The 12,892-nt window shown below is 41.2% G+C and overlaps 1 protein-coding gene across 4 annotated transcripts in view; it reads left to right on the top strand.

The window, feature by feature from the left end:
• Positions 1 to 12,892, top strand: part of PAIP1 (poly(A) binding protein interacting protein 1) — a 32,593-nt gene that overhangs the window by 13,450 nt on the left and 6,251 nt on the right. For all 4 annotated transcript variants that reach the window (XM_042995179.1, XM_042995156.1, XM_042995160.1 and 1 more), the window contains exons 4-9: positions 903 to 1,015; positions 4,212 to 4,323; positions 6,268 to 6,393; positions 7,437 to 7,543; positions 8,041 to 8,158; positions 8,928 to 8,982. In XM_042995179.1, coding sequence (XP_042851113.1) covers positions 903 to 1,015; positions 4,212 to 4,323; positions 6,268 to 6,393; positions 7,437 to 7,543; positions 8,041 to 8,158; positions 8,928 to 8,982 — 631 coding nt within the window. The remainder of the gene's footprint in view (positions 1 to 902; positions 1,016 to 4,211; positions 4,324 to 6,267; positions 6,394 to 7,436; positions 7,544 to 8,040; positions 8,159 to 8,927; positions 8,983 to 12,892) is intronic.

The raw sequence follows: 12,892 nt of genomic DNA on the forward strand, positions 1-12,892 counted from the left end.
TTGCAAGGTATTACTCTTCTCCCTTATACACATCTTAACAGAAGTTAAGTGACTTGTCTAAGATTTACCACAACTCCGTAAGTAGACTCAGTATCGGGTCAGAGAGGCATCAGACCATCCGTTACATCTATACTCTCTGGTTAGTTACTACCTTTTGTAACCTTGGTCGAGTCCCTTAGCCTTTTAATGTGTTACCTAATATTGGGTAGTAAGCTATGTTGTCTCTACTGTTCTTTAAAAGCTGTAATTAAAGTTAAAACTTAGTTTCACATAGCCATAGCAGTACTATCTTCGGTACATAGTGTCTTGCACTGTCTTAGTTTTTGGAAGAGCTTCTCATTTCCTCTTTACCCCAAGTGTTTTTGGAGTACTCTTTAAGTGTTACTCTCTCGTACCAGGTACCATTTATCACCTCTCCTAGGAATCAAGCAGAAGCCCATGGAGGGTAATTGATGTCCAAGGTCTCCATGCAGGCCTGGGAATGTTGTTCTGGACTGCTAGATGCCAAAGTCTCTGCTATCCTTGCCCTGAAAAACACCATGAAAAAGAATCGTTTGGCAAATACTCTTATTCATAATTAGCGCTGTGCAACTGAACACATGTATACATCCTATGCAAAAATTGGCTAGTATAAAGAGATCTTCTTAATTTGCTTTCTGGTAACCTCAAGTAAATTGTGGAGAGAACTTGCCTTAAACATTTTCCTTTGTTCTTGTTCTTGGTATGAAGTTGGGAGGGAGCGTTAACTTAATTTCTTTACGCCAAACAATAAAGACTTGTTCATTTGTATAATGTCAGTTTTAGGGGTGGAAATGTTTTTCTTTTCTTAGAATGTTGCTGTTAAGTATTTGCATTCATAACAATGTATTTGTGTTACAAAAAACTTTTTTTCTTTTTGAAAGGCCACATCTATCCCAAATTTCTCTTACATGGGAGCTCGCCTGTGTAATTACCTGTCCCATCATCTGACAATTAGCCCACAGAGTGGCAACTTTCGTCAGTTGCTGCTTCAAAGGTCAGTGTGAACATATGAAGTTAAAGGAAAACTTTAAACATACTAGAATTTGATGATTCTTTTCTAAAGACTGTGTGTATTATGGAAAGTTGCAGGGGAAGTTAGGGTGGACCATTCTTATTTGTATTATAGTATGGTTTGTACTGTTAAAAATTTATAGTCCCACATATCAGTCTCTTTTTTTCTGTAATGATCTCTGCTTTTGGTTTTGTGCTTAGATGGCCCTTCATGTTCCAAGATCTTAAATATGATCACTTATGTATTTTTTAGTACTCTGTACTTTCAATTTGAATAGGTTCTAATTGCCACAGGCTGAACTAGTTTGAGTTTTATCCCTACCATTTTTAAAATGATCCATTTCCTTACTGATTTAAACTGTTAACTTCCTTAAACTACATCCTAATATTTGGGTTTCATTATATTCCATTTGTTACTTGTTCTATTTTTATTATGATACTATTAAAAAGCTCTAGTTTTTTAATACCTAGTATTAAAAAACTCTCCTCCCCGTAGTTTTTGGGTAGAGTTTCCTTTGCTATTCTTGCATGCTGCTTTTCTCCAAAGAACCTTAGAATCAACATGTGAAATTACATAAATCTTTTTGGTATTACTAGATCTTTTTGGCATGACTTTGAATTCATAAGCTAATCTAAGGAAACATTTTCTTATTGGAATCGTTTTATTCAATAACAGGGTTGTCTTCAAGTTTATTACAGTTAGTCCATTAGTTCTTTAAGGATACTTTTAATGGTTGCAGTGTATTCCATAATTTGGTTAAATTGCACTGGAACAGAATAAGGATTCCAAAAGTGACTCCAGAGACTCTTGAAAATAAGGCTTTTCGTGAAGGTCCTACTTCAAATATGTATGTAGAAGGTAAATTGTGCTGCTGACAACTGGCTAGCCATTCATTGGGGGTAGAAAAAAGATGGGTTCCTGTCTACACCAAAATATATTTCAAGTCTGTAAAAGACTCAAAAGTGAAACACTAAATACTAAGAAACTAACAATTAAATCTTAGGTCTTGCTTAAAAGGGCTTTACCAACCTATCCATAAGTCCTAAAACAAAAGATTAAACCTAATTACATATAAATTATAATATGGGGTGGGGAGGAAGGGTCCTAAATTTATATGAAGGAAAGAAAACACATGGCAGTGAACTCATTGATATGAAAAGAGGGGCCTCTTAGGAATGAGTAAGAAAAAAAACATTATTTTTAATAGAAATATTTGAAATGGCTCTGAATAGGTAAAATTTTTGGGAAAATATAAATGATAAAATTCTAAAAACCTATTTAGCCTTAACCTGTATTTATAGCTCCTGGAAAGATATGAAAGTGGGCACTTCTAGGAGCTTGCATGGCAGAAAGGCTGGCTTCTGTTCCTGTGGACTGCTCACCCCTGGCTGTACGTTAAAGTTACCCAGAGATTTAAAATAGGGCTGAGACCCTGTCCTCCTTGGAAGTTCTGATGTAATTGGACTGAGGTGGAGCCTTGGTTTTTTAAAGCTCCCCAAATGATTGTAGTCTGTAGCCATGGTTGAAAACCTCTTCTGATTCTCTTGACTCTACCTGAGCTTGGAGGTTCCGTAGTACCGTGTTACTGTCGGAGATATTAACGTAAGTGCTAATCCTTTAACAAGTGAAAAGCAGGGCTTGATTCTGTTACCTAACTTAGAAATATATACATATTTAGGAAAAAAGAAAAGTTACCTTCATGGCCGTTATCTCTGGGTTGTAGTGACTTTATTTTTTATATTTTTCTGTTTTTAACCTTTCTGAAATAAGCATGTATTGCCTTTAATTAGGTCTTTAGCCTAAAAAGATTAGTTTAGAGGTGTGGGTTGTTTTCCTCTAGATAACCATTGCTGCCCAGGGGTACGAATTTACCTTTGCATATTCATTAACATATCTTAATGTATAATAGAATAGTCATTGCACTTAGAAAACAGATCATTTCCTCGAAACTCCTACCTACAAGGTCATAAAAGGAGAGTAGCCCACAAGGTGTTTGGATAACTGGCATTAATTAGCTCATCCTTTCCATTATTAAATGGGGTGTTTTATTTAGAGATATCCCAACTTTTGTTCTGATGAGGAATTAATGTTTAGAGAGTAACAAATATCTGACTCAAACGAAATGTTGCTCATTTAATGTAGCTTCTAAGCTATAAGTCATATAGACACGATAAACTGTACTGGGTTTATGGTTGATTCACGGGCTGATCCAAGGTAAATCTTGGTAAGCAGTGACTTTTTTTTTTTTAAGGAAAAAAAAAAGAGAATTTTTTTTTTTTAATTTGACATAGCCAAGCTAAACTGGTCCCTCATACATAGAAGCCATTCAGTCTCCATAAACCCCTACTTCTGTCCTTAAAAGAACTCTCAAAAAATCAGCTTTATAAAACATGACTTTCCTAGAATTTTTCACCACCTTCTCAAGAGAGATAAGAAAAAATATTTAACACCAAATTGGTAAACATTTAAAGTACATTTTAAAAATCCTTTTAGTAACAACAGACACCATAATTCACTGACATGGGTTATGACAGGTTTATTGTGATTGTTTTAGATAACTTCTAGGATGGCAGATGGGCCAAGTGGAGGGGGGCGGTGGGAACAAAGCAAGGGAAACTAAGTTATTTGGCTCCTTTTGGTCTCTGGGATATTGAGACCAAATTCATTGCTTTCTGTTTCTATGTGAATTTCAATTGGAGACTTTTCATTTCTCTGATTTGTGTAATGGAGGTTAAAAGGATAATGGGCTTAATAAAAATTCATTGTATTTTCAGTTGGGGACCCATCTATACATGTTTCTTAAGATGTGTTTTAAAGTTCATATATTCAGAATAGAACATTTTACAGAGATAATTTGAGTAAAAACAGTGCTTTCTTGACAAAAAGACTAGAAGACAAAGGTGAGGCAGTTTTTCTTTGTGGTGCCAATACACGATGAACCTCATGAAACCTGTGTTGCCTAAACAGATGACAAAATAAACGCATCAGTTTCTTAAAGCTAGGAATGTTAGTATGAAAAAGCACTGCAAATTCCAATAAACAGGAACACTTCTTATCCTAAAAAATCAGGATTGTACTTACCTCTTTATTGCTTGTGAACAGTGAAACCAACAGATGGTCGTCTTGTTTGTACAAAAAACAAAGCAATGTGAGATTATAAAAGGTATATCTTCATTAGGTGTCGGACTGAATATGAAGTTAAAGATCAGGCTGCCAAGGGGGATGAAGTGACTCGAAAACGATTCCATGCATTTGTACTCTTCCTGGGAGAACTTTATCTTAACTTGGAGGTGAGGACAAAGTTTGTTGTGTTTTTTTTTTTTTTGTTTTTTTTTTTTTAAGTACTGACAAAACCTGAGAACATAAACTGACCTTGGTAAGGAATTTGTATTTGCGTTACACCTTTACGACATTAAGGATGAAGTTGAAGAGGGGCTAGGGGAGAGAAATGACTCCGTACCTGCAGGCAATGGTGTGTGTGTCTTAATGGAACGTCTGTAATGTTTGTTCCTCCTGTTTGTGAGGAGGGTGTTGGGAAGTAGTTACTGGGAATTTTAGTCTTTGTGTACTTTTGGGAAGCCGTGGTTTCAATGCAGATTTAAGCTTTTGAAATCATACTTTCTTGAATCTTCACGCATTTCGTATGTGGACTTTAGATGGTGGTTCACAAGCAGTCTGTATCACACAAAGCTTTGAGTTAGAAGTGGGGACAGGAGAATTTCTGGGGTTTTTCCTACCCAAATTCACCCAGAATTACAGTTCTTGGTCCCATTTTATATATGAATCTTCCACATAAAATGCATTTATCTGAAGTACAACTAAACAAGTTTGTGAATTGGTGGTATACTTGAGTACGTGCTTGTACTAGGCAACTAAGTGCTGAATATTACTCTGTAAAGGATTTGCTTTTTTGATTAGTTAATCCCATATATGGGTTATACCTGCTTTAACTTTGAAGACTTAATCATAAACACCACTGAAAACACCCATGAATCCGCTATCAAATGTGCATCTGTTAGTGTATCTAATAGGTCTCTGTCCGATCTAGTGCTTAATTTACTATCCCTTTTTACCATAGATGGACATAACTTTTAAAAAAAAATCTCCTGCATTAATCTTTTTCAGTTTAATTTTTATATAAGCCAAAATAAGAGCACTCATCTAAAATGTGCTATAAGGGGCGCCTGGGTGGCTCAGTCAAACATCCTACTCTTGAATTTAGCTTGGATCATGATCCCAGGGTCGTGGGATCGAGCCCTCTTCAGGCTCTGTGCTGAGCATGGGGCCTGCTTGGGATATTCTCTCTCTCAAGAGAAAAAAAAATGTGCTGTAAATGAAGAGTCATTTTAAGAATGCTGTTGAGTGTTTTACCCGTGTGGAAGTAATGATGCTATGTCTGTGAGAAGTGTAAATAAAGAAGAGGTATGGCTCCTGAGTCTGAGTCTCTTCTGGCTGGAGAGCTAAGACACTTAGACCATTCTGATGCCAAACAGTATTTTTAAATGAGTTTAAAATTTAAAAGAGTTAAATGCTGCATGTTCCAAAAAAGGTGGTATCTTAATAGAACAGAGAATGTTTTATGAAACAATAATTTATATAGGAGGCTTAGATTATCCTGATCATATGATAAATGAAAATTTTTACCTGTAGTTTTCGGTTTACCTGTTTTTTTTTTTTTTTTCTTTTTATTTTGAGAGAGTGTGTGCAAGAGTGGGGGAGGGGCAGAGAGAGGAAGAGAGAATGCCAAGCAGGCTCTTTGCAGGGCTGGAACAAAATGTGAGATCATGACCTGAGCTGAAATAAGCATTGGATGCTTCACCAACTGAGTCACCCAGGCATCCCTGTAGTTTACTGGTTTTATTAGAAGTTTTTGGTTTTTATTTTCTTTTCTGTTTATTTTTGAGAGAGTGAAAGCAGGGGAGGGGCATAGAGGGAGACACAGAATCGGAAGCAGGCTCCAGGCTCTGAGCTGTCGGCACAGAGCCCGATGCGGGCTCCAACCCATGAACTGTGAGATCATGACCGGAGCCAAAGTCGGACACCTAACTAAGCCACCCAGGCACCCCTATTAGAGGTTTTAAATACATGTAAAATAAGTCTAATTTTGTGAAAATACCAGAGGATTTCTGTTTTTTATATTGTTTAACTGAAAACACTTATTTTGCCAACATACCGGACCATTCACTAATCTGTAATATTTTGGCATGGTTGCTTTTCATTTTCTTTCCCAAAAGATCAAGGGAACAAATGGACAGGTTACAAGAGCAGATATTCTTCAGGTTGGTCTGCGGGAGTTGCTGAATGCCCTCTTTTCCAATCCTATGGATGACAACTTAATTTGTGCAGTAAAGTTACTGAAGGTAGGTTTGACTTCTGTTTCTCTTGAAATTCACTGTTCTACCCCATTTGTATATGATTCAGAGGGCGGAAAGTATGCATAGTATGCGTGTGAATTCAAAATTAAGTTTCTACTCTAAAATGTTGGCCTTTTGGTTTACTCTTGAATTTAAATATTGGAAAAGCAGCATGTACTGTTTTTTTTAATGGAATAATCCAAATGTAGAAGCAAAAATGGAAGTTCTTCACCCCCATCTCTAAATTTCCTTTCCTTCCTTTCCCATGTCTGTATGTGTGCCCTTATAAATAAGATCTTTATTCCTCTTTCTGACTTGCTTTTTTATGATCTAACAAAGATCTTTGGCACAGAAGATTTACCTCTTGAATCACTTCATCTCCATATGTGCAGTTGTTTGTGTAGGTTCAGTTCCCACACAAAGAGTGGGTGGGCCAGTGAGCATTGCATCCTTACATTTGATGAATGTCAAATTTCTCTTCTAAATACTAAACCATAGTACATTCCTACCAATGGTGAATGAGTACATCGCTTTCCCCATATTCATATCAATGATGATCCAACTGGTCCTAGTTTCTGTTTTGTCATGGGTAATGAGTATAAACAAAAATTTCATTTTATTTTGCATTTTCCTAATCATTGGTGAATTTAACCATTCCTTCATGTTTGTTAGCCATTTTTGTTACGATGAATTACCTGTGTATATCCTTAACTCACTTTTTCATGAAGTTTGTATTTTTGTTAATTCAGAGTTTCTATACTTGCATATTTCAATAAGTGATATGTTGATTAAAATCTTATCGCCTATTTTATTCATACAGGGAGTATACCATATAGTCATGGACACACAAAACCTATGATTGAGTTTCTCTCCATCAAGAAAAACAGAGGGTATAGAGATTTCCTGCCTGTTAGATGGTAGAATATAATTGGGAATATTTAACTTGCCAAATGTATTTTGTTCAAAGAATGCTTGAACTGCTGCTGATACTTCTTTAGGATTTCTGTACTTCCTTGAATTCCAAATCTTACTGATGCCTGCTTTTTTAGTTGACAGGGTCAGTTTTGGAAGATGCTTGGAAGGAAAAAGGAAAGACTGATATGGAGGAAATTATTCAGAGAATTGAAAATGTTGTCCTAGATGCAAATTGCAGCAGGTAGGTAGATGGCCAGTAGATCTCCATTTCTTTTTCTGTGGGGTTTTTAATCTGATATATATCATCAGAAGAATTAAAATCTTCTAGAGAAAGGTTTTCTTTAAAGATATCTTACGCACGGCTTCTGCTTACCTAACCATTTTTGTTCAGTTGTGTTTATAAATGGAAAAAGATAAGATTTTCCTGTGGTAAGATAGGAGTCCATGAAAAAGTAAAATGATTCGGACTTTAAATTATTCAGTAAATACTTTGGTAAAGTACTGGAAGTCCAGTGTAAAGTCCAGAGGCATAAAAATATGGAATGGCCACTACCTTTAAGAACCGTATAGTCACAGATGGAACAAATATCAAGACTGCTTAAAAAAGTACAGGAAACATCTAGAAAATCAAAGCACTTGGATATACATGTTAACAAAGTTTTAGGAGTCTCTGGTATTCTGGAGTCTGACAACACTTCTGGTGGATATACTTAACTCCTTTTCACCTTCTGTCTGCAGAGATGTGAAACAGATGCTCTTGAAGCTTGTAGAACTCCGGTCAAGTAACTGGGGTAGAGTCCATGCAACTTCAACATACAGAGAAGCAACACCTGAAAATGATCCTAATTATTTTATGGTATGCCAATGTTTTCATTTTAAGTTTTGCTTGTTGCTTGGCTCCAAATTTTGGAAATTTCTAGATGAGTTACATAAAGATAGTCTCAGAATTTAATGCCTAATAACTTTTCATTGGCTTCGGATCACATGGCAGCCAGCAGACTAGGTAAATAGGAGTAGAAATGTGGAATCCTCTAGGGGAAGGGTGAACTGGAGAAGGATCCATCCAGTGGCAAGGGAGATCAACAAGGCTTGGACTTGGTTGAGTATAGGGATTCTGGGAAGCAGTTCCAGAGAATTTATAATCAGAGGCCCCCCTCTCAAACTATTACATTGTATGTTGTAGTAAGTTAAGAAAATAAAAGTGGTCACCAGGCCAGTAATGCCCTGAAGCTCCCAACATAACCAAGCATAATGCAACTATGCAGGACTGCTTCTATAAGCCCAGTCTTGGAAATTCTTTTAAAAATGGTGGGGAGGGAAGAACCACAACTAAAAATAAGCTGACACAATGCTAATCACAGTGTACCACAAAACAATTCATCACGAGTGTGACCGAGAATAGACAGCAGGGTTAGAGCCACAAGAACTTGAGATAATAGAATAGAAATCTGAAAACCATGGACTTTCCCAATGAAATGAAAATGGCTATTAGGAAGTTAGGTTTTTGCTTGTTCTTGCATTATCAGATGCAGATGAGTGATATCAGCCATGCTTCATTAATTAATGTGCTTTAAAAAATCAATTTGGAAATGATTACATGTTTGTATCACTTTGATTCATCCTAGAATGAACCAACATTTTATACCTCTGATGGTGTTCCTTTCACTGCAGCTGATCCAGGTATGTTTCCAGTCCTTTTCCCCCCATTTCTTGGTAAGCTAGCAGACTACAGGAAATCCTACCCTCACCACCCCAAAGTTGTAGCTTTTTGAAGCAGTCACTTTCTTAAATACACGATGAATGTCCATCTCCTTTGGCGTATTCTTTACAGTGACCACTTTGACCATTTCAAATGGAAAGTCTAATTGCATGTATAGAATCTTGTCACCCTGACAGTGAAGGATTGGAAGAATTCTTCAGTTAAATGCAACCATGTTTATATCTTCTCTGACCTTTCATTTTTATACTCTAAGCTTTCAGTTGGTTAGGATAGAAGGGAAAGATGGTTCTAGTTCACTACATAGTCTACAGTGTTCGTTATTGTGGGTTCCTACTAGCAGAAACTAAGAGTTACATGGGTTTCGTTAATAGTAGGTCAGAGTTAATTAAAATCTAAATCTCCGCACACTTCCCCTTCCGGAAAAGAGACATTTATAGAAAGATTGCTTTAATTGTGACCAATGGGATTGCAGAATGAGCAAGAGAAATTTTTCCCGTTTGATACAAATTACAACCAGCTTGTTGGGAATTTTCCCATCTGTTTCCTCTGGATAGCAGGTGCTCACTATCCTGTGCCTCAGAGGAAGTGGGAAGAATGACTGCTTTAACTTTCAACTTTAAATTAGGAAAACATTTGGGACATCTGGGTGGCTCAGTCGGTTAAGTGTCTGACTTTGGCTCAGGTCATGACCTCACAGTTGGTGAGTTCAAGCCCCACATCAGGCTGTGTGCTGACAGCTCAGAGCCTGGTGCCTGCTTCAGATTCTCTCTCTGCCTCTCTCTGCCTCTCTCTCTGCCTCTCTCTCTGCCTCTCTCTCTGCCTCTCTCTCTGCCTCTCTCTCTGCCTCTCTCTCTGCCTCTCTCTCTGCCTCTCTCTCTGCCTCTCTCTCTGCCTCTCTCTCTGCCTCTCTCTCTGCCTCTCTCTCTGCCTCTCTCTCTGCCTCTCTCTCTCTCTCTGCCTCTCTCTCTCTCTCTCTCTCTGCCTCTCTCTCTCTCTCTCTCTCTGCCTCTCCCTCTCTCTCTCTCTGCCTCTCCCTCTCTCTCTCTCTCTCTCTCTCTCTCTCTCTCTCTCTCTCTGCCTCTCTCTCTCTCTGCCTCTCTCTCTCTCTCTCTGCCTCTCTCTCTCTCTGCCTCTCTCTCTCTCTCTCTCTCTGCCTCTCTCTCTCTCTCTGCCTCTCTCTCTCTCTCTCTCTCTGCCTCTCTCTCTCTCTCTCTCTGCCTCTCTCTCTCTCTCTCTCTGCCTCTCTCTCTCTCTCTCTCTGCCTCTCTCTCTCTCTCTCTCTCTCTGCCTCTCTCTCTCTCTCTCTCTCTCTGCCTCTCTCTCTCTCTCTCTCTCTCTCTCTGCCTCTCTCTCTCTCTCTCTCTCTCTCTCTGCCTCTCTCTCTCTCTCTCTCTCTCTCTCTCTCTGCCTCTCTCTCTCTCTCTCTCTCTCTCTGCCTCTTTCTGCCTCTTTCTGCCTCTCTCTGCCTCTCTCTCTCTGCCTCTCTCTCTCTCTCTGCCTCTCTCTCTCTCTCTGCCTCTCTCTCTCTCTCTGCCTCTCTCTCTCTCTCTGCCTCTCTCTCTCTCTCTGCCTCTCTCTCTCTCTCTGCCTCTCTCTCTCTCTCTCTCTGCCTCTCTCTCTCTCTCTCTCTGCCTCTCTCTCTCTCTCTCTCTGCCTCTCTCTCTCTCTCTCTGCCTCTCTCTCTCTCTCTCTCTGCCTCTCTCTCTCTCTCTCTCTGCCTCTCTCTCTCTCTCTCTGCCTCTCTCTCTCTCTCTCTCTCTGCCTCTCTCTCTCTCTCTCTCTCTGCCTCTCTCTCTCTCTCTCTCTCTGCCTCTCTCTCTCTCTCTCTCTGCCTCTCTCTCTCTCTCTCTCTGCCTCTCTCTCTCTCTCTCTCTGCCTCTCTCTGCCTCTCTCTCTCTGCCTCTCTCTGCCTCTCTCTCTCTCTCTCTCTCTCTCTCTCTCTGCCTCTCTCTCTCTCTCTCTCTCTCTCTGCCTCTCTCTCTCTCTCTCTCTCTGCCTCTCTCTCTCTCTCTCTCTCTGCCTCTCTCTCTCTCTGCCTCTCTCCCTCTCTCTCTCTCTCTCTCTCTGCCTCTCTCTCTCTCTCTCTCTCTCTCTCTGCCTCTCTCTCTCTCTCTCTCTCTCTCTCTGCCTCTCTCTCTGCCTCTCTCTCTGCCTCTCTCTCTGCCTCTCTCTCTGCCTCTCTCTCTCTGCCTCTCTCTCTCTGCCTCTCTCTCTCTGCCTCTCTCTCTCTGCCTCTCTCTCTCTGCCTCTCTCTCTCTGCCTCTCTCTCTGCCTCTCTCTCTCTCTGCCTCTCTCTCTCTCTCTCTCTCTCTGCCTCTCTCTCTCTCTCTCTCTCTGCCTCTCTCTCTCTCTCTCTCTCTGCCTCTCTCTCTCTCTCTCTCTCTGCCTCTCTCTCTCTCTCTCTCTCTCTCTCTGCCTCTCTCTCTCTCTCTCTCTCTGCCTCTCTCTCTCTCTCTCTCTCTCTGCCTCTCTCTCTCTCTCTCTCTCTGCCTCTCTCTCTCTCTCTCTCTGCCTCTCTCTCTCTCTCTCTCTCTCTGCCTCTCTCTCTCTCTCTCTCTCTCTCTCTCTCTCTCTCTCTCTCTCTCTCTCTGCCTCTCTCTCTCTCTCTCTCTGCCTCTCTCTCTCTCTCTCTCTCTCTGCCTCTCTCTCTCTCTCTCTCTGCCTCTCTCTCTCTCTCTCTCTCTCTGCCTCTCTCTCTCTCTCTCTCTCTCTGCCTCTCTCTCTCTCTCTCTCTCTCTCTGCCTCTCTCTCTCTCTCTCTCTGCCTCTCTCTCTCTCTCTCTCTGCCTCTCTCTCTCTCTCTGCCTCTCTCTCTCTCTCTGCCTCTCTCTCTCTCTCTCTCTCTCTGCCTCTCTCTCTCTCTCTCTCTCTCTCTCTCTCTCTGCCTCTCTCTCTCTCTCTCTGCCTCTCTGCCTCTCTCTCTCTCTCTCTCTGCCTCTCTCTCTGCCTCTCTCTCTGCCTCTCTCTCTGCCTCTCTCTCTGCCTCTCTCTCTGCCTCTCTCTCTGCCTCTCTCTCTGCCTCTCTCTCTCTGCCTCTCTCTCTCTGCCTCTCTCTCTCTCTCTGCCTCTCTCTCTCTCTGCCTCTCTCTCTCTCTGCCTCTCTCTCTCTCTGCCTCTCTCTCTCTCTGCCTCTCTCTCTCTCTGCCTCTCTCTCTCTCTGCCTCTCTCTCTCTCTGCCTCTCTCTCTCTCTGCCTCTCTCTGCCTCTCTCTCTCTCTCTCTCTCTCTCTGCCTCGCTCCCTCGCTCCCGCTCTGCCTCGCTCCCTCGCTCCCGCTCTGCCTCGCTCCCTCGCTCCCGCTCTGCCTCGCTCCCTCGCTCCCGCTCTGCCTCGCTCCCGCTCTGCCTCGCTCCCGCTCTGCCTCGCTCCCGCTCTGCCTCGCTCCCGCTCTGCCTCGCTCTGCCTCGCTCTGCCTCGCTCTGCCTCGCTCTGCCTCGCTCTGCCTCGCTCTGCCTCGCTCTGCCTCGCTCTGCCTCGCTCTGCCTCGCTCCCTCGCTCTGCCTCTGCCCCTGCCCCTCTCTGCGCCCCTCTCCCCCCGCCACCTCTCTGCCCCTCTCCTGCTTGTGTTGCCTCTTTCTCAAAAATAAAATAAACAATTAAAAAAAATGTAAATTATGAAACATTCAAAAGACATAAAAACCACAAAAAAACTGATTTATTCACTGTCAAGGTTAAATCAATGTCATTTTGCCATATTAATATACACTTTGGGTGTTCTTAAAGAAGTAAAACCTTACAGTGACTAGTAAACCATTTTGTTCTGTGACCCCATCCCTACCTCCCAAAGCCAGTCCTTCCACTGCTTCCCTCCCAGAAGTAATTACCATCCTGAAGTTGGAGGTCATGGTGAGGTCTTTTTCCTTGGTATGTCTG

This window comes from Panthera tigris, chromosome A1 (assembly GCF_018350195.1).
Source record: "Panthera tigris isolate Pti1 chromosome A1, P.tigris_Pti1_mat1.1, whole genome shotgun sequence".
Taxonomy (NCBI): Eukaryota; Metazoa; Chordata; class Mammalia; order Carnivora; family Felidae; genus Panthera; species Panthera tigris.